Raw genomic sequence first — 25,215 nt, 5'->3', positions numbered from 1 at the left:
CTAAAGCTCCGTTGTACCAAACATCCAGTGATTAAAGTCATTATGTAAATAAACCAAGTATAACAATGATCTGTTACCTTTTAAATTTGTGTATTTTATTGCATTGAATCATAAATGCAATAAACTGGTGAAAGGGGTTTAGTACATTTCAGGAGTTTTTTTTTGTTTGTTTGTTTTTTTGTAACAGGCCTAATAACAGCCGTAAGAGACAAACAGCTGAAGTTCTGAGAGGGCAAACCTGCTGGGTCTCTGACGTCGTTCGGCTGTGGGCCGCCACTCCAGTGGGCGTTGAAGGAATGCTCCCGTTGGAGCCCATCACTAGAAGAGTCTTCCGATCCCTCGCTGGCTTTTCACACTTTGTCACACGGAACCTGAAAACAACGTGAAGTTTGAAAATGTCACCGATCACTCAACTAAAAACTGCTCGTAGGGCAGAAACTGAAAAACACAAACATACGACGGGAAGCTTCTTAAAAAGTGTCGACCTGAAGAGTCAAACTGAAACATTTAGCTGCCGACTCTTTCCACTCTGAGCAGCATCGTTTTATTAAAGCAGCAGAAATAGAAGGCACTCGGTTCCCAGCTGCCATTTGATTCTGCACACGGATGGAAACGAAAAGGTCTCGTTCACCTGAACACAACGCTTCCATCGTCCGCTCTTATTCTAAAGCCAAGCAGACGCCACAAACGGGCAAATAAATCCTGATTTCCAGGTCTGCTCTGCAGGACACTAAAGGTGAGGAACACGACAGACTGGGTTAAGGGAGAGGCGAGAACCACTGAGGGTTCTGTCTTTACGAGTCGTGTTGGACCCAACTAATCCGGACAGACGAGCTCCCGTGTTCAGACGTTGTTCATCTTGTGAGAGGAATTTTCTTTTAGAGAAAGAAGCCGTCATAAATCAGAAACGATAACTCCAGTTTGAAAAACTCGTAGCAATTTTTGCAGATACCGCACTTTTTGCCGTACGTCGTATCAATCCAAATATGTCTAATAAAGTGGAAAAAAAAAAAAAGTCGCTTCGTTGTATAAATCTCACCTATTATGCGTCACCATTGACAACCTGGAAATGTGGGCAGGTGTTGTGCAAAAATCAATCGGCTGCCAAATGGCAGCTGCAGGAGCGTGCACGGGAGGACTTGAACAAGAATTTAACAAGATTAACACTTTAAAACAATTTATTTGTTTGCTCGAAATTATAGTAAAGGTGTGCTTTAGTTTAACTTTTTCTTAATAAATGCACTTTAATGGTAAAATCAGCTGCAGTTCATCTGGGCGGTGCAGCGAAATTAAACTGATTTCATGTTTGCTCCAGGCGTCCCGGAGCGAGACGAAGGTGGCTTTGTATGGCAAGCCAAGTGTCTCATTAATAGCTACTTTTACCTATTAATGAGACACTTGGCTTGACGTGGAACACAACCGCCCTCTAGTGGCTGAAAATGGTAATGTTCAATATTTTCCATGTCAGAATGAATGAAATAGTCAGATTTCAGCCAAAAAAATTGGGTTAACATGGGGAAATAAACGTATATTAGTCACTTCGGTGTATAAGTCACAGGACTTGCAAATTTATGCAAAAAGGTGCGACTTATACGCCGAAAAATAATGTTTTTTTGTAAATCTGCAAACCGTTTGATTTTACCCAACTATTCCCTCCTGTGCAAGAACTCCCTGCAGAAATCTATAGGGGAACAGGCTCATAATGCTGAATTAATATTTTATTTATTATACTTTTTAAACTGGAGGTGTTTTAAGAGCGATCTGCTTTGGTCTTTAAATCGCTCGCGACACGTCCTGCATGTTCAGGTGATCGATTCCTCAAACACTCAGTTCTCCTGAATTTGCTACCTCGACACAGTTTGTTGAAGGACTTCGTCGAGACTTTTCAGATGGTAGAAGTCCAGCGTTCCACCAGCGGTCTGATGAGGAAACTCCGCTCTGATTACAGAAACTGTGGTTGGATTTAAAATCTGTGTCGAAGATTGACGGAACAGACGAGGTAACTTAGAAACTTTTTAAACCTAAATGGACAAAGTTAATGATGTAGATCAAAGTTCATGCTCATTAATCCAGGTAAAAAAATCCAACCAAGTTCAGTCAGGTCATCTGGATGGTTTCTTTACTTTTTTTTTTTTTTTTTTTTTAACGAGTGGAACGTTTTGTTCTTCATCCAAAGGACTTCGACTTCATTAGTCTGAGAAACCACAACAACCTTACTCCCACAAGCAGCACACTCAGTGGATCAACCAGTTTGGTGGTGATAAGATGGTTTCTAGGGCCCACCTTCGCCCCTGTCATCCAGCAAACTGGTTGGTCCACTATGTAAGTGTGCTGCTTGTGGGACTGAGTTTGTTGTGGCTCATCGGACTGATGAAGTCCTTTGGATGAAGAACGAAAAGCCTCAATCAAAAAAAAAACGTCCAGAGGACCTGACTGAACTTTGTTTAATGATGCATAAATAAATCACTGTATCATCACTGTCAGGCTGAGAAATTACTTTTTCGTTGCTCACAAGTTTTTACAGGAAATTTGTGTTTTTAAAAGGCACCTGTGAATAAATTTCCTTAAAACTGGCCTTTAGGAACTGTTTAAAAACATAAAATACTTCTAAAAACAGACCAAATCTGGTTTGTTTCCCCAGGTGCACGACATAATTTCCTCGTAAACTAGATTTAATGAGGAAAACAAACGTGTAGTTTAGTGTTCTTCCAAATGCTAAGAAATGAACGAGAAATACAATTAAACTGATTTTCCAACACAATTCCAGTGAAACACACACAGATCATTTTTAAAGGACAAACTTTGGGTGACTCATTGGTTAACCTGTGCATATACTGACGCTTTAAAATAGCAGCCAGTTTTTTTTAGAACGTTCATCTAATTTTTTTCTTGGGATGTGAAGATTCAATTCAAATTCAAAAATACTTTATCAATCCCAAAGGGAAATTGTGTTGTTGTAGCTCATCATCCTGGTTTTATTCAAGAGTTGTTATAGATGCTGATGGCTGTGGGCAGGAAGGATCTCCTGCAGCGAATCCGAATAATGTGGCTACAGATACCGATTCGTACACCCAGATCCAGCTTGCTGTCAGATCTGGTGGGCCTCTCGGTCCTCCTGGGCAGCAGGAGTGCCGGGCAGAATTCCTCCTTGAGCGATGGTCGCTGCTCCCAGCAGTCTGCCGAGCTCCTCGTCACCACGGACAGACAGCTGAAAGTGCCGGGGGATGGTCCTCCCATTGTCACAAGCCGAGTTTCCCACCAGCTCCAGGTTCTTGGTGGTCAGGTACTTGAGCACCGCCACCAGATTGACGGGAATTCATCCACGGCACCTCCATTTCAACTCGTTTGAGATTTGGGGCTGTATTAAGGTATTACTGAGCTTTTGAGATGTTAGCTGCTTCTGGTTGTTAAAAAAAAAACACCTTGTTGCCATGGTTGCGCATCATAACAAATGCCCAAAAGTAACAAGGTTTCAGTCAAAATCATTCCAGCTGCACAGCATCTGATACCAGAGGAAGTAATCATCTGAAAAGAGTGATTTATATCCAGAAAAGAGGAATTAAAGTTTTCAAAACCAATAACTCAGAATGAAAGTAACAGAGATACTCCAACATGCAGCCACCTCGAGCGGAGCAATTCTAGAACATGAGTAATCAATTGGTATGAATTTACAGAGAATGCAGGTGTGTCTGTAGAGGAGCCGAGTGCCCATGTAGATTTAGGATTAAATCTGGACTCTGGTTTTCAAAGTCTTTGTACCAATACCATCCGATCTGTTTAATTTTTTTTTCTTTTTTCATTTAGCCTTTATTTATCCAGGTAGTCTCATTGAGCCACGAGAACTCATTTTCAAGAGAGACCTGTTTAGGGAGCAGATGGTGGGGGTTAAGGGACTTGCTCAGGGGCCCAGAGTGGGGCGAATAAGGGTGGAGGCAGGTGTGGGTGTTTCACCTTTTCCTGCCCACATTTTGATGTTGACGGTAACGGGAGTTGAACCTGCGACTTTCCGATCACGGGCCCATCTTCTAACCTCTGTGCCACCACTCCCCCAATAATAGAGATTTGTACATTCAGTCGTCCGCTAGGCCTGTCACGAAAACAAATTTTGCTGGGCGATTAATTGTCTCAGAAATTATTGTGATAAATGATAACATTGTTTGAAATTTGACAATAATTAGTAATTACCGGTATTGTCAAATTTAAGAAGAAATGTTTGTTAATTGGTTTTGTATGCAATACTTTTTTGACCAACGGATGGCAGTATAAAGCTGTTTGAACCAAAGGATGGATAGTGAGGGAGCAAGCAGTGTGTCTCTTGAAGAAAAATGGGAGGGAGGCCCCTTGACGTGACATGGGCTGTGTCTCTTCGGTTCTCAAAATGGCGGACACTCTGGTTTGAACTCTAACATAGTATTTTTCACACAAAGCTTTTAATAAAAAAAAATTTTTTTAAATCAGTAAACAAGTTCTCAGCATCTTTTTTGCAGTGAAAAACTTTTTACACAAAGGCACGGGTTTCAACCGTGAATTTTGGAGCTTGAACAAGACGGAGGTTTTTTCCCCCTCGAGGTTAGCCTGTTAGCTTAGCTCGTAGCTTAGTTTCTCAGCTTAGCTGCTTTTAACATGATTTTGGATGGTTAAAATGGATTTTAAAGAGGAAAAAAGAGGAAAGGAGTGGTCAGTGAAGAGCACCGGAGTTGAGCTTATTGTCATCCAGTGTCTTCAGTAGAAAGAGAGAGACACGAAGAAACAATAAAGCCAATAAATGAAAATGAGGTTGATAATTTTAATTTACCATGCGATTAACTGATTTATTGTTTATCGCAGCAGGCCTACCGTCCACTTTAAAAAAATAAAAGTTGAGGTCTAGTTAGGTTTGTGTACGAAGAGCTGATTCCTTCTTTTTTTGAGGACAGCTCCTCTTCTGGCTGAACTTACTGCAGTTTACCTGCAGTGTCTTCTCTTAAGTGACACCTACTGGCCAGGAGTAGAACAGCAGCAGCGCCGGTATAAGCAGCAACAAACACTGAAAATGTGCTTCAAGCAGTATGAACCAAATATTCTAGGGAAAAAAAGTTGAACTTATGTTTTATTCTTTATCATGTAGAAACTACATTTTACTTCTCACTGGAGAGTTACTGTACGAGAAGTAAACTATGTAGAATTTTTAGTTTGTGTTCATTAACAGAGTTAGGTTTTGTGAAAGTATTTTGCAATTTTAAAACTAGATCTGTTAGTGAGCATCCATTTTACATCAGGTAGTTAGTAACTAGTTATATTAACTGACACAGAACAATGCCTTTGCTTTTAGTAAGCAAGATGCTGTCTGAGCAACAGCTTCTTTGTTTCCCTCACTCTTATAGATCGGTGTAACTTTAACAGGGGTCGTACGACAGAGCAGGTCAGAAACCAAAACCTCGGTTTTCCCAGGCTTCACCTTCACCGTCCACCTGCGTTTGTTCCAGGTCACCAGTAAACCCAGGGTGTGTAATTAAAGATTCGTGGGTGATTATCCAGAGTTAATGTTTGATTGTTAGAGCTGTGTGTACTGCGGCTTCTGGTGTGTGTCTGTAAGTTAACTGTAAAAGTTTTCATTACAAATATCAAAACGGAGCGTGTAAAATGATTCTGAGAAACGGTGAAGGCAAAGTCACAGGAAGGCAGCATTAACAACCGTTTTTTTTTATCTTTCGTTTACGAGTCAAACGCACACACCTGCCTACAGCCAGGACTGTGACCTCTCCGAGGTGACTGCGGCGCTGCTCGGTTTTACGGGCCGGCAGATTCCTCATCAGCGGCCATTTTTTCTGGCTGCAGCGAGTGCAGGTGTTCGAGTGGCTGCCCGGGGCGCCGATGGTGTGCAGGTGGCTGCAGGTGTGCTTGGCTGCTCCTGCGGGGGCCCCCGGTGAAATAGGGGTCATCGGTGGGGAGGAAGGTCCAATGGAGGTGGGGGTGAGCGGAGGCCTGAAGACAGAAAACCATCAATCACAGGTCATTAACTGTAAATCACAAGTCACACTCTGCTGCTTCAGGAATGGCTATAAATTAACCCAGCATGGAGATATTAAAGTGATAGTTCAGATATCTTACATGTTCTACAGCAGTTAACTGTTCATAAACTTCCCACAGAACTCCACTTTGAAACATCCTAAATAAAAAACACTGATCCAAGCACATTCACACTATTCATTCAACCTTTACAGGTTAGTCTCATTGAGTCACGAGGACTCTTTTTAAAGAGGGACCTGTTTTAAACAAAAAAAAACACAGATGAGGTACCCAAAAAAGTTCAATCTGGTCCTCTGGACATTCAAAAAAACAAAAAACAAAACAAAGCAAAAAAAAAATGTAGATGCGTTTCGTCTTTCATCCGAAAGACTTCCTCAGTCTGAGGTGCTGTATTCAGACTGAGGAAGTCTTTCGGATGAAAGGCGAAACGTATCTACATTTTTTTTTGCTTTATGTTTTTTTTTTTGAATGTCCAGCAGACCAGATTAACTTTTTTGGACTTTTCTACCTGGATTATTGAGTATGCATCAGGACAGATGAGGTACACACAACAATAAACAGTCATAAAAAGCATAGTATAAAATGAAAAGTAAACTACATTATAAAGCCATGTAAAATACTAAAAACAGGAACATGTCTGCGCTGATTTTTGCATTGAACTTAACAATAGTTTAAAATCCTTTAGAGGTAAAAGTAGAGCGCTTCAGATCTTTTTGCAAGGTGTTCTGGGATACAGGAGCGGAGAAGGCCCCTTTGAATTCAGTCTGCACTGAGGGTACGCTGCAGGTAACGATGTCCTGATCACTGATGAAGTGGCACGTCGGAGGAGATAAGAAGACAACAGACCAAGAAGTGATTTAAAGATGAAAATGTACCAGTGTGAGTCTGCATGAAGCTAATGATGTCCAGTTAACCAGTGAATACAGGGTGCAGTGGTGGGTGTGGTAGTTACAGCCAGTTATGAATCTTAGCGCACCGTGATAGACGGTGTCCAACATCTGCAGGGTGCTTGTAGGAGCGTTCATGTAAATAATTTCACCGTAGTCAGTGGAGGGAAGGAAAGTCACAGTTACAAGGAGTTTCCTAGCATTCACATCTATTTCTGAAAAATAAACCATTTTTTATTTCAATTTCTTTATAAAGTTTTCGACATGAGGCTTAAAAGAGATGTACGTCGACCAAGATTCCCAAGTATTTGTAATAATCGATAAACTCAGTAGGAACACCATTCGTAGATAGGATAGAAAGGATTTCTGGTACCGACTTCCTGTTTGAAAACAACATCCCTTTGGTTTTATCAGCATTTAGTTTGAGACGAAACAAATCTGACAGGATGATGTCAAATGCATGCAGACTGTAAAAGATGGAAACCTTAGCAACTGTTCTAGCTCAACAAACTACTGTGTTGTCAGCATAGAAATGTAAGGATGCATCAGGAATGATCTGACCTACACATGCAGATTGTAAACACAGTGGGTCCCAACACTGAGCCTTGTGGTACAATATAACCAATAGCTTCTATTTAATTACCGTAGTTTCTCAGATAAAAACTCAGCTCGTTCAATTCTGCAGCACTTTCATAGCAGGCCGTCACCGCTGAGTGACACGTTCAGAACTTCAAAGCTAATAATGACGGGGAACAACCACTTGTTGATCTTCCTTAAAAGTAAAAATGAATACAGTGAATGTTTGAAGCAGTAAACGATTCAGGAAAACTTAAGTGGTTTATCGCAACATTTTCTTAAAATATGAATTTAAAAAAGGAACTGTCTGAAGCCGACTCACTTAACTTTAGTATTTTACCGTTCGTTTGTGTTTTTCTAAAACTCCAGAGCGCAGCTCCTCACATTGTTTAAACACAAAGCCATTATAAACGGCGCTTCTGTACGCTCGTGTAAACATGCATAATGCTGAGTTTATATGCATGGCTCAGGTGAAAAACTGAAATATCCTGAGTTCACTTGTATTCAGGAGGCATCACAGGAAGCTGCAGTAATGTGGGGAAAGCCTGGGTATGTGGAGAATCACATCATCAGAATAAAAACATTTTTGCATAAAAGAGCATATAAAAAAATAGAAATATGTTTTAAAACTAACAAATTGTGGAGAAAAAAAATCTTGCAGCTTCTCAAATGTGCAAATTTGATATATACGTTATTTCAGGTAATCTACAGTACTGTGTGGCTTTTGTTCATGGAGGTTTATGGAAAATTACCAAAATATGTCTAAAATAGTAAAAAAAAAAAAAAAAACATTTAAACAGAAAATAAATAGATTTCAAAGACAGAAAAATGAAGCTTTAACAGAATCTTCTGCCAAATTTCTCGTATTAAGTAAATTTGAAGCAAATTGTGGCAAAGCCAGCAGGAGGCAGTATAGTCCACATGAATTATTAACATTATTAATTAAAAACATTATTTTCCTCCACCTGCGTAATATCACTAAACATTTTATCTAAAAATGATGCAGGAAAACTGGTTCATGCATTTGTCACATCTAGACTGGACTATTGCAATGGTTTGTTATCTGGGTGTCCAAATACTTCTTTAAAGTCTTCAGTTGGTCCAAAATGCTGCTGCCAGAGTCTTAACTGGAGTTAGTGGGAGAGATCATATCTCTCCAGTGGCTCCCTGTCAAATCCAGAATAGAATTCAAAATCTTACTTCTAACCTACAAAGCGGTCAACAACCTAGCTCCATCTTATAATACAGATCTTATTGTTCAATATTTTCCTAACAGAGCACTTAGTTCTCAGACTGCAGGTTTACTTGCGGTTCCTAGAGTTTCCAAATAGGGATGCACGATATTGGATTTTTGGCCGATATCCAATATGTTAAAACTTATTTGGCTGATAACCGATACCAATACCGATGTATATATTTTTTCCTTGACCTACTAACAGAGACTAGCTTTTAGACATAGCTTTCTCTGCTGTGGTATTAAAATGCAGGTACTACATTATTCTGCATGGTCTTTGAGAATTTGGCCTGCTACCAAATGCAGATGCCAAAAAAGGGAATTGATCAAACACCTGGAGAAGATCTTGCAGCAAAGAAAAAGTGTCTGGTTTTTCCAACATTGAAAAAATGTAATTCATCTATCTATAGAAAAAAAGTGGCATAATACTTCTGAAAACCAAAAATAACCAACTTTTCTTTTTTTTACGGGGAGTGATGGTGCAGAGGTTAAGGAAGGCAAGCCTGTGATCAAAAGGTCACCGGTTCAACGCCCCCGGACTAAGAACATCAAAATGTGTAGGAGTGCACATAACTGGTACGCAGGTATGCATGCGCAACAAAAATCAGGAATGCGTAGCATCACCTGTGTTACCACACGGCACACGCCTTTGCATACTTGACCGTCAAGTTATCAACACCCAGGGTTTCATTTGAACCAGATCCTGCCAGAACAAGATCTGGAAACGCTCTTATTTTGACAGTGTGCGTTTAGGGAGCCATGCTTGAAGCGTGTCCCTCCCCTCTGCTGCTGAGACGATAAATAACTGACAGCGCAGCTGCCGTTTTGATGACGCTCTGACTCTCAGCAACTCCTCGTTAGTATAGTGGTGAGTATCCCCGCCTGTCACGCGGGAGACCGGGGTTCAATTCCCCGACGGGGAGTAGTACATGTTTTTTTTTTACTGTTATTGTCATCTGTACTTTATGTTCGGCCTGGAACAGGTCAATCCTTTAAATTAATCATCATGACTTAATGAGACTAGCCTGTAGAAATAAAGGTTGAATGAAAAAAAAAAAAAAAAAGAGCACACATGCGATAGAGTATAACGCAAAGTGAGAGTGCTACCTGTCCCCTCTTTTCCTCTTTTCCATTAATGAATTTTGTTTTTTTGTTTTATCGATTAGTTTGTCAAAACAAAATTTAGATATTTTTTTTTGTAAATACAGAAGTACGGTAATGTTTAATAAATGTTAGGACTCTATTCTTTGCTAACAAAATATATTTTATGTCATTAAACAACTTGTTGGGTTCTTCCCTTGTGAGCATGCGTGTCCCGCAGGACACCCCCACCCCCCACACCCCACAGCCGGTCCACCTGCTATTTGCGCTCCGGCATCGATTGGTTTAAGCTGCGTATGGGGTGAGTACTGAGCACCATCTCCTGGTACTCGCCTGAGGAGCACACTAAAAAAAAGTTATGTGCGCCTCTGTAAATGTGGATGATAAAGGTGAAACACCCACACCTGCCTCCACCCTTGCTTGCGCTACTCTCAGCCCTTGAGCAAGGCACTTAACCCCCACCATCTGCTCCCCCCGGTACCCTAGATGACAGCCCTGGTAGCTCAGGGGTCTGTGGTTGTGTCAGGAAGGGCATCAAGCATAAAAACAATTCATACATCTTTGATCAAGTTAATTCATTGTGGTGATCCCTGAGGAAGGGAGCAACTGAAAAAATAAAAATTATATCTTTTTTCAGTAAATACTGATTGAAGGTGGCCCTAAGCTTGAATCAAGTTTTTGATTTTAACCCTTTATTTAATAGAGTTTGACACCTCTAGTTTACAGTTTAACTGTTCCACAAACCCCCTTCAAACAACCTGAACTGTCCCTTTAACATGACGGAGACGTTTGAGTTTTCTCAAAGAGAACATTTATATTGTTGCTAAAAGTCAAAGGCAGACCAAAATGTTTTGGGCCTTGTCTGTTGATGTGGTTCTGTTAGCAAAATATTTTAAAGAACACTTCGAGCAATAATCATCCACAACCGATTAACTTTTGGAGTCAATCCAGATCAAGATGGCCACCACATCTAACTGACATTAGCCAGCACATGTATGTCTCTAACTCGGTCATTTTTACAAATATTTAGCTGATTAAAGTCATCCTCAACACTTTGAGATTGTGCATCATGTTATTTTGAAGGTGGTGACCATGATGGTGGTTTACCGGAACAACCCATCATTATCTGCAACACATGACCAGAGCTGTTTGGTTTGAACACACAATGTAAACAACAGGACGAAGCTCACGTTTGTATCGTGTTTCTTTTGCAGCCCAACAACCAGCAGCAGCAGCAGCAAAAGTGACAACGCAAACTGGGCAGAACAGGATTTGCATCCACTTTTAATGTCTTGGTTTAATGAGCTGCTGACGGGTGGAGTCTGCCACTAAAGACAAAAAAAAAAAATGATGCAGCAAACCACAAAGATCTCATGACTTGGGAAATATTACCTGGCTCAGAAAGCAGCACACACACACCACCAGTGGTCCTCAATGATTTTTATTGTTGCTGACCCCCTTTTTATTCAAAAACAACAAAAATGCATAAAATACTCGAAAATTTAAAATAAAATCCCTTTGAATGAAATGGTTTAAAGCAGAGGTCTGTAGATCTGGCAAAATTTTTTAAATTGGCTAAATAAAGTTATTTTGACTACATGTGCTATAATTTTTTTAAACGTCACCCTCCATTTATGCATGGATAACTAAGCTTTTGTCTGTCCTTTACACCAATTCATTATACATGTTATTTACCCATAAAAACAGGTAAAACAAGTGTATAGACAAATGGATATTTATAGCCTCATGGTATACTTTTACTAGGCCTGTCGCGATAAACAATAAATCAATTAATCGCATGATAAATTAAAATTATCAACCTCGTTTTCATTTATCGGCTTTATCATTTCTTCGTGTTTCACTTTCTTTTGAAGACACTGGATGACAAAAAGCTGAACTCCGGTGCTCTTCACTGACCCCTCCCTTTCTCTTTAAAATCCATTTTAACCATCCAAAATCGCGTTTTTGGATCATTAAAAGCAGCTAAGCGAGAAGCTAAGCTACGAGCTAAGCTAACAGGCCGACCTCGGGGGAAAAAAAAACCTCCGTCTCGTCTAAGCTCCAAAATTCACAGTTGAAACCCGTGCCTTTGTGTAAAAATTGTTTTTCTCTGAAAAAATAAGCTGAGAACTTGTTTACAGATTTTTATTAAAAAAGCTTTGTGTGAAAAATGCTATGCTAAAGAGCTCAAACCACACCGAGCGTCTGCCATTTTTAGAATTAAAAAAAAAAAAGGAAGGAGAGACAGCCCATGTCACGTCAAAGGTCCTCCCTCCTATTTTTCTTACAGAGACACGCTGCTTGCTCCCTCACTATCCATCCTTTGGTTCAAACTGTCTTAAACTGCCAACTGCCATCAAGTGGTCAAAAAAGGTACTACACACAAAAAATTAACCACCATTTATTTTTAAATTTGACAATAATTATTAATAATTGTCAAATTTCAAACAACATTATCGTTTATCGCAATAATTTCTGAGACAATTAATCGCCCAGCAAAATTTGTTATCGTGACAGGCCTAGCATTTACTCTCAGAACTCTGCTTTACAGCAACTATTGCAGAATAGTCTAGAGAGAGCAGTAACCCCTGGTATACATCAAGTATTAAGACTAGTACTTCAACAGGAAGAAAAAACAGCACCATGTTTTTTTGAAGTGCAGGTTCTAATAATCATCACAATAAGGATCAAATTTGAAGCTTGATGGCTAATTTGCCCCCACCCCCACCCCTAAGATATCCACGGTCTGTTGCCACGCTGGAGTAACTAAGGACGCCACGTGGCCCTCACAAGAATACCCAGTCACGTTAGCTACAGTAGTGATTGCGGTCATCATCTGTGAGAACCAGTGATGGAGAAATATACCATTTAACATCAATATTCACAGTACTTATTATCCCTGAAGAGAAAGGGTTTGAAACTAGTTTTGTTCACGAGTGGAAAAAATGAACTATGACGATGAGATAATGAGCTTGTTGCAGAAAGATGAAGGGGACTGCGAGATGGAGCACCGAGGGAAAGTTAGGAACCAAATCTGGAAAGGCAGACAGTGACGCCTGGCCCCTTTTACAGTCACTAGGTTTTGCTTCTCTTCATCCCTCTTTTCCTCCTCCTCCTCCAAGTCTGTCTGTCACCTTACTCCAACGTATCCTATAAATCACCCCAACCAATACCCCCTCTTCTCCCCTATCCACCGTCTCTAAGTGATGCTCTGGCAGGCTGCCCAACCAGGCTGAGGGAAACAGAAAGAGATAAGGACCGGAACAGCCAGAGAAAGATCGAGCGCCACAGAGAGCAATTTGAACTGAACGGCACCAAAACAGAAAGAATAAAAGACGGTGGAAAAATATGGAGGAAGATATCCGGAGAAAAACGGAGGCAAAACACATGAAAGCAGCTCTGGGTGGGGGTGGAAAGTGAGATTGGAGATTTCTACTGGTTATTTCCTCCGTTCAGATGAGTGTGACCCAACAGGGCTAAAATACTTAATCCTGTTCAGCGGTAACACTCCAGGTTTATCCAAGTTGTCCAATAAAAAACAGAATCTCATCACTCTGACTGGTTTTCTCCCACAAAAACATATAAATGGAAAATGAAGACAACAGCGGGGGGGGGGGGGGGGGGGGGTGTTACTCCTCTAACTCGATTTACTTTGACTTCTTTACTGTCACTTGCATCTCCACCTCACATGTGTTTATTTACGGAGCTCCCCCTCCCGTTTCCTTCTCTTTTTCTCTGTTATAGTGTAGAGACAAAACAGCGGAGTGATGACTGAAGGTCCGAGGCAGCGCCCACCATGAGTCCTGGTTCCAGTGAGTAGAGGTCTTCTCAGACCGACAAGGAGGCAGCTTTGGATTTAACGTGAAAATCTAATGAAGGCTGAATAAACACCAGTGCACGTTTGGCCTTAGAGAGTCCTGATCATCTGATTTACACAGCAGCTAAAGATGGATCGCTAAATCAACATTTGGTCAACTTATTTATAATTTTTAATATCACACGTTTGTCCCAAAAACAATGACATTTTCTAAAATGTCCTCATAAACACAGAATTTTCAACCACGAAAACACAGAAAACGAGTCAAAATCCTGTAGTAACAATTAGGCCTGTCACAATAACAAATTTTGCTGGGCAAATAATTGTCTCAGAAATTATTGCGATAAATGATAATATTGTTTGAAATTTAAAAATGATTAACTGTTAAATTTTAGAAGAAATGTTTATTTGTTTGGAGTGTAGTACCTTTTTTGACCACCTGATGGCAGTATAAGATGGTTTGAACCAAAGGATGGGGGAGTTGAGCAGCGCGTCTCTAAGAAAAATGGGAGGGAGGGCCCTTGACGTGACATCGGCTGTCTCTCGGTTCTCAAAATGGCGAATACTCAGTTATGTCGGCTCTTTAGCATAGCATTTTTCACACAGCTTTTAATAAATTTTAAAAAATCAATCAGTAAACATGTTCTCAGCTTCTTTTTGTACAGAAAAACAACTTTTTACACAAAGGCACGGGTTTCAACTGTGAATTTTGGAGCTCGAGAAAACTGAGGTTTATTCCCGAGGTCGGCCTGTTAGTGGTTCAAAATATCCTGATGCATGCTCAATAATCCAGGCAGAAAAATCTAAAAAAGTTAAATATGGTCCTCTGGACATTCAAAAAACAAAAAGCAAAAAAAAAATAATAACGTAGAAACGTTTCGTCTTTCAAGACGAAACGTTTCTACTTTTACAGTCAGTTTATGTGTTGCTTCTCTTTCTTTCTTTTTTTTTGATGGTTTGTTTTGTGAATGTCCAGAGGACCAGGCCTAACTTTTTTAGATTGGCCTGTTAGATTAGCTCGTAGCTTAACTTCTCAGCTTAGCAGCTTTTAATTATCCAAAAATGCGATTTTGGATAATTAAAACGGATTTTAAAGAGAAAAGAAAAAGGGAGGGGTCAGTGAAGAGCGCTGGAGTTGAGCCTGTTGTCATCCAGTGTCTTCAGTAGAAAGAGACACGAAGAAACGATAAAGCCAGTACATGAAAATGAGGTTGATAACTTTCATTTATTATGCGAGTAATTGATTTATTGTTTATCACGAGAGGCCTAGTAACAATACCATGACTATATGTGGTGCTGTTTTGCTACAAAAGAAGCAGGAAACACGTAAAGCTAACCGCTGATGAAGTAAAGACGAAAATGTTGAATTTAACAGGAAGAACGAAATCTTTTCTGTTGACACAAAGTAGAACTTCTACTTCGTGTTTCATTAAAGTACAAGACCAAAGAGCAGCAGCGCATATGGTGTCGGCCAACATATGTGGGCATAACTCTTTTTAGTTTCAATATCCAGCAGGGAAGGAAGGAAAAGTCATCACGATGTTAAAGCAGTGGTTCCAAACCCTGGTCCCTGAGGAACACCAACCTGCCTGTTTCAGCCGTTTCCCTGCTTCAACACACCTGATTCAGTGATTTAATTACTTCCTCGAGTTCTACCAAAGCCCATCACCCATTTATTCAAATCAGGTGTGTCGAAGCAGGGAAACAGCTAAAACATGCAGGATGGTGTTCCTCAAGGATCAGGGTTGGGAACCACTGTGTTATTTGTTGATCTGTTGCCATTTGTCACATATTTTTAAATGAATGCTTGATGGATATTGTGTTTTCTTTCTTTAATATTGTTGACAGTTCAATAAAAGTTTAAAAAAAAAACCTGTTTGGTCTCAAATTATTTGGCATAAAGAAATTATTGCTCTGCTTTATTGTTCATCAGCCTCTACTGATTGAAGTAATACAGTACAAAAAGGTTTTAAAGTAGCTGAACAACTGGCAACGCAAATAAGAATGTAATCAGTCTTTTTTTTATGTTGATGTGTTAGTGTTTTCAAAAAATTGTGTTTTGGGTGTCTACATAAAAACGTGTGGTTGAAACAAAAACAAAAAACGTATTCACATGTTCCGTTCCTACATGAACGGCGCGTTAGTAATTTTCTAAATCATAAATTTATATATTTTATATTTATACCATCAGTATCTATAACATCTCTTAATGAAATGAGGATAACGAGTTACAACAACAAATAATTTCCCTTTGGGATTAATAAAGTATTTTTGAATTTAATTGAATTTGAATTGAATATTTGTCTTTTCTAGCAAACTGTTGGCTACTTAACTTTTTGTTTATCTGAAATTACGTCCTCTAGTTGTTTTTTTGTTGTTATTGCTCGATACAATGCGATCGCGTCACAAGCAGATAAAAACCTCTACTTCATGAATGAGTTTTATTTGGTTAAATTATCGTCGGTCTAAATCACGACTTTAAAAAATTTGGCAAACGTTATAAAAGGCAGGCAATAATGTAGCCAAGATAAATTTTTATGACCATATGTACATCAACAACTGATTAACTTTTGAAGTGAATCTTGGGTTAATCAGGTTCTTTTAAAGCGTTGTAGCTCAAACCCAAGTCTCCACCAGTGAAAAGTGGAATAAACTTTAAAAAAAATGTTTAAATTTTTTAAGCAATCAGAGCTGCAGTCATTCACTAAGAAGGTCACAGGATCGAATCCCAGCCGGGGGCTTTTTCTGGGTGGAGTTTGCACGTTCTCTCCGTGCATGTGTGGGTTTTCTCCGGGTACTACGGTTTCCTCCCACAGACCAAAAACATGCATGTTAGACTGATTGGTAACTCTAAATTGTCCCTAGGTGTGAGTGAGAGGGTGAATGGTTGTTTGTCTCGTTTGTCTCCGTGTGTCCGTTTGATGGGCTGGAGACCTGTCCAGGGTGTCCCCCGCCTCTCACACAGTGATAATTGGATATGGGCACCAATGACCACCGCAACCCGAAAAGGAAGAAGCAGGTAAAGAAAAAAGAAAGGAAGGAAGGACGGATGAAGCAGGTAAAGGAAGGAAGAAAGGATGAAGCAGGTAAAAGGATGAAGAGGGTAAAGAAAGGAAGGAAGGAAAGAAGGAAGGAAGGAAGGATGAAGCAGGTAAAGGAAGGAAGGAAGGAAGGATGGATGAAGCGTGTAAAGGAAGGAAGGAAGGCTGAAGCGTGTAAAGGAAGGAAGGATGAAGCGGGTAAAGGAAGGAAGGATGAAGCGGGTAAAGGAAGGAAGGAAGGAAGGATGAAGCGGATAAAGGAAGGAAGGATAAAGCGGATAAAGGAAGGAAGGATGAAGCGGGTAAAGGAAGGAAGGAAGGAAGGAAGGAAGGAAGGAAGGCTGATGCGGGTAAAGGAAGGAAGGAAGGATGAAGCGGATAAAGGAAGAAAGAGGCCTTTGTTAATTAAAATAATCATCAGGTTATTAATCAATAAATTGGCTCTGATGAGATCTTTCTTGCAGAGAACTGTGTTTTTGGTGACAAAATCTGAACGTTCAGTTCTAAACAACAGTAATTAATAACTCCTCTCACATTTTGGTCACTCGACTGAATATTTTAAAAGTAATGAAAGTTGCACAAGTAGAATAACTTGTTCAGATGACGCACCTGCACAGAGTCACTGTGTGATCTGGCTACATGTCCTGTGAGAAAACAAGCAGCAACTGTGCAGTGTGATTTAATAAACCCTGAGGTGAGGCGCAGCGGAGTCAGAGGAAACGCCCTCCATCAATCCTGTCAATCTGGAGACCAACAGGTGGAGAAATGTGTCCTGATTCGCTCATTTCATGAGAGCTGAACGGGTCTACACGGAGGCCTGCAGTGCCCCCTGGTGGATGAGAGCTATCAAACAGGCGGCCCTTGAAGTGAACCGGAACAAAACGAATCACCTTTGTGTATAGATGAGTGGTTAACGAGATTTCTTACCCTTCTGAGTCAATGCTGGTGTCATGAACCATGGCTCTGAGGGCATCAGAGTTCGCTGGAGAGAGAGGAAAAAAAGAGTAAGTGAGAAAGAATGGAGTGAAGGAAAAGTAGTGCTGGGAAATTTTTAACAAGCGCTCTCGCTAAAAACCAGCTCAAAAAGATTAACTTTTTAATACGTTTAAATGACAAATCACATGAAACTAAACTCTGCTACGGCACGCATCGAGGATCGCTGCTTCAGAATGACTCCAAGCTTTTAAATTCTCTGTGACGCTCCAAGTTTCAACACTGGGAGATAAAAGTTTAAAGTTCTCACGCTTCAGACAAATGACTGGTTTCTGATTACAGGCAGAGCGTTAGCACTGAGCCCACATCTCAGATTTGAGATTTACATAATTTCTCCTCACGCTGATGCATTCACTGACCTCACCAGGAGCAAAACATGAGCACTAATAATGAAACCGTCATCCTTGGGGGAACTTAAGGAGGGCGAGATGACTTATGTAAGAGCTTCTGCGTGATGATTTCATGCAAATACGCTCCGACATCTGACTGGAAACGCTGCCCTTCGTCTTCGCCGTGAACCGTCCCTCGTGTCATAAAAGAACCGCGGGGTGTTTGATGTGCTTTAGTCATTTTCATTTGCAGTGTCTGCAGCTTAAGAAAACATTTGGGGTCATTTTATTGTCCTAAACAAGGACGGAGAACATAAATTCAAACTACTATTTCAGGAAAAACAAAAATAAGTTTATCAGGTAAACATCTGAGCAAACAAGCTGATGTCCCCCTGTCGCTGAAGAATTGAAATAGTGAATGTTTGTAGTTTATGATATGGGTGTTTTTCTAGACTGGAACAGAACAGAGGATGTAAGTAAATCTGAATGTTTTGGGTGTGACATCATCAAGTGGGTGGAGTTACACTGTAGAAAAATAGGTCTCTTTTTTCCTCTAATCTGAGGCAGCGCAGAGTGACGGATCATGGTGAGTGAAGGGAGCAAAGGCGCAATGGCGGAGCGGGGGGGGGGGGGGGGGGACTAATGGTGGCCTTGGTCACCATAGATTAGTCTCATTTATAAATTACCACAGTATTTCCAAGTCCCCTCTTGCTCTGCGACGAGAGAGAGAGCGCGAGAGAGCGCGCGCGAGAGAGAGAGAGAGAGAGAGAGAGAGAGCGCAAGAGAGAGAGAGAGAGAGAGAGAGCGCGAGAGAGAGAGAAGGATCAATCAACTGTAGCTCAGCTGCCGTTTCATTTAAGACCATTAAACAGCTGATGATGTTCAGATTCTTTTAGTTCAGGCTAAAAGTTTTGTTCTGGCCTCGTCTTTGACCTCTTTTGTTAATTTGATCCAACTTCACAGCAGTCAGATCTTTTGATTTCTTATCCGTGTAGTGGACTAAGCCTACGTCGAAACCCAGTCTAAGGTCAAAACTCTTGACCTTTAGAACCTTGTGGGACAGAAGCTGTCATTTCATGTATTTGACTCCATAAATACAGGTTCACCCATCCTGAGACTTTCTTTCTTGAAGATTCAAGTGAAAAGAACACTCTCTTTTTATTATCATTACTATCTTACAAATGTTGATAATCAAAGTGTCTTAGTTCAAACCATTTTAGATGTTGCAGTGAACTAATCAATTTTATTAACTGAGTAATGATTTTATTCTCATGTTAAAAGCTGTGCAGAGTTTATGCATTTTTCTGATTTCTGCTTTTGAATGAGCAAGTGTGTGCGTTTACAAGGTTACAGTCAAACGAAAAACAAGTTGTTATGTTAAAACTGTCATGTTTTAGAATCCTCTCAGACGTAAATAGAGATGTTTTGCACCTGTGTCTTAGGCACGCCAAAACAGAACCCTCTCGGTCTGTGAGAACATTTCTGAGCTGTCTCATAACAATTCTCGCTGTCTCTAACCCCTTACGTCACAAAAACACACCCCTTCTGGTCGTTTCTGACCAATGAAAAATCCCAAAAAGTGAACCGGGAAAGAGTCTTTAAAATGTCAGTACTTCCTGGTTTACACAGACTCACAGGGACACGGAGAGACACACAGGTACACAGAGTTGGAGAGTTGTCAGACTTCAAGAGTTCTGTGGGAGTTCTGTAAACTACATGAGAGCTAAAGTTCTGATGGAGTGCTGTTGGAGTTCCTGACATGACAACGAAGCTCTTCCGAGTTCCATGGGATTATAACATTTTCCACTGAGGTGAATGTGTGTCGAACAGAGCCTCGCCACTACTTCTGACGGGCAACAGCCATTCTAAGGAGACGCTGGACCGGTAGCGTTAACGGAACACCATATCTGCTGATTATCATCAGAGAGGTAATGGGTCAAGTTTCCTACCAAGCGTACCGAGGCGAGCTGGGCTTCTGATGGAGAGTGTCGGTTCTGGCGAACATTCCTCCCCTCCCATTCAATCTTAACTCCCTCTAAACTTCTTCCCATCTTTAAACTTTTCTATCAAGTAGAAATTCTTCCAGATATTTAGAAATGTCTGTGTAAAATGCTCACCCACATTCATGTGGGCAAAAGATCATAGTTGTACAGTTTTATAAATGTCTGTGGTGCAGCAACGGAAAAATCATGGCCGTATGATTTTTCCTGATTGATTGCTTATGTTGTTATTTTCATAATTTGCCAAATTAATGTAAATGTTTGATGTTAAATTTGATTCTGTAAATAAATGACCGCATTCATTTTGATGGGTCAAATTTAAATGACGTCTCACGTTTGCATTTCCTTAAATTCAATGCACGTTTTATTCAGTCCAGAAAAATGAGGAACTCGCGTTAAATGATGAATATATCCCAGCATCTGTTCATCTACATCCGCCAACTTCTTATTGGTCGATAAACCAAGCTGGTGCCCTCTACTTCTACATGAACTAAACGTGTAGCACCCGTGAGGAAAATGGATCTTTTTCATTTATACAGCACCAATTCACAACAAGTGCCATCCCAGGGTGCTGTACAAAAACATTTAAATATATTAACAAATAAAACACATATGCTATGCAAACCTGCTGAGCACTTTTTATTCTCCATCAGCTTTTTATTTGGCGACACTAAAAGCTTGTCAGACGATAGAACCACATTTCATACATAATGTTCCACCAGCAGAGGGAACCGTTTCCTTTAGCTTCGTTATCTGCTGCTGCACAGACACTCCATTAAAAACAAACACCATGTTCCAGCTTCCTGATACTTAAAGATAATAGTACTTGTATACGCTGAAGGTAAAGATGTATAGTAGAAATGTCTTAACAGACACCAATAGTGTGGCGTCAACTGAACCCATTTTATAGAAGGAAAAAAAAAACTAGATTTACAGGAATCCTGCAGACAATGTGAAACTGAGTCACAGTCAAAGGACCAGTGAGAACATGATAAGCTAGCTCAAGGAACACACATGCACACGCACATGCACACACAAAGCTAAGGACAATGACCTTAGTCATAATGACGTGAATATGCTGCATGTTACTCACTCAAAACTAAAGCGCAAGGATAACGACAAAAACTGGTGTACGTTTGTTTGGAAATCATTTTAAGACTAGAGGAATTGCATTTCCTGCAAAAATGCAGAATGAATGCTTATTGAAGAACTTGTTGAAAAACAGCTGAAATTAGCTATTAAAAAAAAACATGCTGAAAAGTTGCTGAAATGAAGAACAAACAAGCAGAAGAAAGCAGTAAGAACACATTTGCTGAATTAGGTTTAAATGAGCAGAAATTAGCACAAAAAAATACAAAACTAACTACAAAGAAGCTGAAATCAGCAAAAAAATTGCTGAAAACTAGCTGAAAGGGCAGAAACGAGCTTAAACTACTAAAAAAGGACGGAAAAAGCTGAAATGAGCTAAAAAAAAAAGGTGGAAGTAGCTGAAAAAGCAAAAATTAGCATAAAAACGTCTAAATAGTAGCTGAAATAGCAGAAATTACCATATTTTTCGGACTATAAGGCGCATTAAGCTAAACAAAACAGTCAGATAAGTCAAACTTTATTAAATTAATTCACAATAACTCAACATTGTTCAGTTGTACCACATCAAATATGTTCGAGGTCAGTAAGCACAAACAGAATTAATACATAAGGTGCACCTGATTATAAGACTCACTGTCGATTATTGAGAAAATTAAAGGATTTTAAGTGCGCCTTATTGTCCAAAAAATACAGTACCACAAAAAAATTTATCTATCTGAAAATGGATGAAATTAGCTAAAAAAATGCTAAAAAGGTAGCTGAAAAGGTAGAAAAGGCTTAATTTTAGGGGTGCACCGATTGCAGTTTTCCGGCCGATCACAGATTTCTAAAAAGTCTGACCTGCCGATTCCGATTTTGGCCGATACCGATTTTGTTTTATAAGCGACACTGTCCGGTGTTATAAGGTCACAATGCACCTTCAATTTTCTAATCTTATTTTATTGAAAAATATCCTCTTGAACAATATCCTAGAAACAATCCAAACTTGTTTTCACTGGCCATGAGGTAGTGCTCTGAAATATAAATGAAGTTCAGACAATTGTTGTTAAAACTAAAAAAGAAAAAAAAAAAAAGGTAAAAATCAGTTTCTCATGCATCGGCCGATTTCCCAAAATTAAAGAAATCGGGGCCGATAAATTGGACGACAGATTTATCAGTGCACCCCTACTTAATTTATTAATCTTTATTTAACCAGGCAAATCCCATTGAGAGATCCCACAGATCTCTTTTGCAAGGGAGGCCCGAGTCTGAAGGCAGCCTGACATGCAAGTTTTTGGTCTGTGAGAGGAAACCGGAGTACCTGGAAAAAACCCACGCAAGCACAAGAAGAACATGCAAACTCCACACAAAAAGACCCTAAGTCCAACCGGGGATTGAACTTGTAACCTTCTTGCTGTGAGGCAACAGTGCTAACCACTGATCCATCGTGCTGTCAGAAGCAGAAATTAGTAGAAGAAAGCAAAAAGAACGCATGTTTGCACAATTAGACTGGAAGAAGCAGAAATGAGCACAAAAAAGTGGAAATTATCACTACGTGAACTCATGGAGGTACAAAGAGCTGTCATCGTGACATAGCTTTAAATTTCATTGCTCGTCTTGGATATGAACGTCCATTAAAACACCTTTTCTCACCCTCAGCCAAACTTCTCTGAGAAAGCAGATCAAAACTAAGACTTCAACACCAACTTCCTTCCTGACTGCTGTGAGAAAATGTACCTTAAAACAACACGGAGCAGGAAGGACTTCAGGAGAGGAAGGTCAACAATGGAAACCAATGCCCCCTGAAGTGCAGGAAACTAAACTAAAAGTGAATATTTTTATGTAAATGAGACAAACATAAAATGCATGAACAGGTGAGAAAGCTGTAGAAAGGAGAGTAAAACGCATACCTTCATTTTTCATGATGAAGCGGACAATGTGTCCAACTGTATCGGTGTCACTGAAGGTGTCATTCATGTCTGAAAGAAGATCAAGACATCATCAACATAAATTAATACAAAGTACTGGAAAAGACACAAACCGTACGGAAGCAACAAACTAGAATTAAAGGTTTTAATGCTTTTTTTTTTTTTTTAAACAAATGAGTACATTCTTAAATCATGATAAATATTCCACATCAATACTCCCTGGAGGGTTTTTTTTGTTTGTTTTGTTTTGTTGTTTACATCAACAGGAGCAAAAAATAAATAAATCACAAGTTAATTGAAACCTACACACAGACTCATTAAGTAGTTTAAATGCCGATGTTTGTTTTGAGGTCGACTACATCCTTGGTAGGATTTTAAATCCCAGAACCTTAAAAAAATGTTTAAAAAAGTTACAAGTACCGCTTTCCTCCACCTGTTTAATATCACTAATATTAGAAACATCTAGTCCAAAAATTATGCATAAAAACTGGTTCATGCATTCATCATGTCTAGGCTGCACTACTGCAATTGTTTATTGTCTGGGTGTCCATAAACATCTTTAAAATGTCTTCAGATGATCCTAAATGCTACTGACATAGTTTCAATGAGAGTTAGGAGAGATCACATCTCTCCAGTTTTAGCTTTTGGCCCCCTGTCAAATTCAGAATAGAATTCAAAATCTAACCTACAAAGCCCTCAACAACCTAGCTCCATCTTATATTACAGATCTTGTTATTCCCTACCTTCCTAGCAGAGCACTTCACTCTCGCACTGCAAGTTTACTTGTGGTTCCTAGAGTTTCCAAAAGTAGAATGGGAGGCAGAGCTTTCAGTTCTCAGGCTCCTCTCTTGTGGAACCAACTTCCAGTTTCTTTCCGTGAGGCAGACACATTGACTACTTTTAAGATTAGGCTCAAGTCTTTCCTTTTTGATAAATCCTATAGTTGTGGGGGTGGGGCTTGGGTTTCCTGAGCTATCCCTTCGTTATGCTGCTATAGCAGGGGTGTCAAACTCTTAACAAAAGGGGGCCAAAATTAAAACCTTTTTTCAAACTAAGGGCCAATTTCAGAAACTACATTAACTCAAATCAGATACCAAACCTCTTTTCATGGTCACAGGTTCCTCAACAACAGTTTGGTCTAATTTGACGTTCTATGTTGTGCTTTCGACATCATAATCAAAGATTACTGAAATAAATTAAAGTGATAAAAATATTTTACATTTAAAATATCATCTTGGGGGCCAGATAAGGTGTCAACGAGGGCAACATTTGGCCCCCGGGCCTTGACTTTGGCACATATGTGCTATAGGCTTGGACTGCTGGAGAACAAATGGACCACATTTCCTCACTCTGCTGCAGTCTTTATTTGCTCAACTCTACCGGTTTGTATTTGTAATTATTTCCATCCTTATGTGGGTTTTTTGTCTTTCCTCCAATAGAAAGTACACCTGGACGTTTGTGTGTTTCACTTTCCTCTTCTCTCAGATCCTAGCTGGTCGAAGCAGATTTCCACTGTTGCCGTTGTTCTTGCTCAGGATGGGAAACTGCGACAAAGTGAAGATTCAACACAATCTGCTGGCTTCCTTAGATGTATCATTTTTACTAACTGGCTTTTTTTAATGCATGTGAATGTTTATGAACAGTGTGCCCTGAGACAACTTCTGTTGTCCTTTGGCGATGTATAAATAAACTGAATTGAATTGGTCCTGTGTGAGAACGCCGTGGTTACAAAGAAAACCGATTCCCAGAAAACAAGCCCTGGATTACCAACCAAGGAAATCCCAAACGGGAAGAGGAGGCCAGTTATGAAAGAGGACTGGTAGAAATGGAAGAGTGGGCTACAAAGCTAAAAGGTCCAACAGCCAGAGGTAAAATTTAAAAAAAGAAGAAGCTGTAGAACAAGAACACGTTGTTGCATGAAATGAGGCTGCAAAGAGGAAGACAACAGCTAGAAGTGGAGACCGTAACCACTTTTACGCAACTCTTAGGCCCAGTTTACATTTCCTCTAGAAATGTTAGCATTTTTCCAGTGTCGATGGTGGCATATCAAAAACATGTCTACATGAGTAATGCCAGGCAGGATTTCCAGATAGGAAATGACTAAATATTGTATGCGTGTTGTTTTTATGACCCAAACTATCAACTGTGCTGAGTGAAGATGTGTTTTCATGGCCAACAAGGGGAGGTGGGTATAAGTTGAGGTGTGCTGTGATGGTGAACATGTGCACTGAA

General features: G+C 40.0%; 1 protein-coding gene and 1 non-coding gene across 2 annotated transcripts in view; one reads left to right on the top strand and one right to left on the bottom strand.

Moving 5' to 3' along the window:
- The window catches only part of rell1 (RELT like 1), a 59,248-nt gene that overhangs the window by 6,411 nt on the left and 27,622 nt on the right, over positions 1-25,215 (bottom strand). The window contains exons 3-6 of the mRNA XM_037683630.1: positions 22,966-23,034; positions 17,593-17,647; positions 5,716-5,964; positions 239-371 (exon numbers count right to left, since the gene is read on the bottom strand). Of these exons, the coding sequence (XP_037539558.1) occupies positions 239-371; positions 5,716-5,964; positions 17,593-17,647; positions 22,966-23,034 (506 nt within the window). The remainder of the gene's footprint in view (positions 1-238; positions 372-5,715; positions 5,965-17,592; positions 17,648-22,965; positions 23,035-25,215) is intronic.
- Positions 9,558-9,629, top strand: trnad-guc. The gene has a single exon. It is a non-coding gene; the product is annotated as a tRNA-Asp (tRNA).

Source organism: Nematolebias whitei, chromosome 1 (genome assembly GCF_014905685.2).
Source record: "Nematolebias whitei isolate Nwh7 chromosome 1, NemWhi1, whole genome shotgun sequence".
NCBI lineage: Eukaryota > Metazoa > Chordata > Actinopteri > Cyprinodontiformes > Rivulidae > Nematolebias > Nematolebias whitei.
The sequence above is the reverse complement of the archived record's forward strand: the minus strand, read 5'-3'. Positions and strand labels throughout refer to the sequence as shown.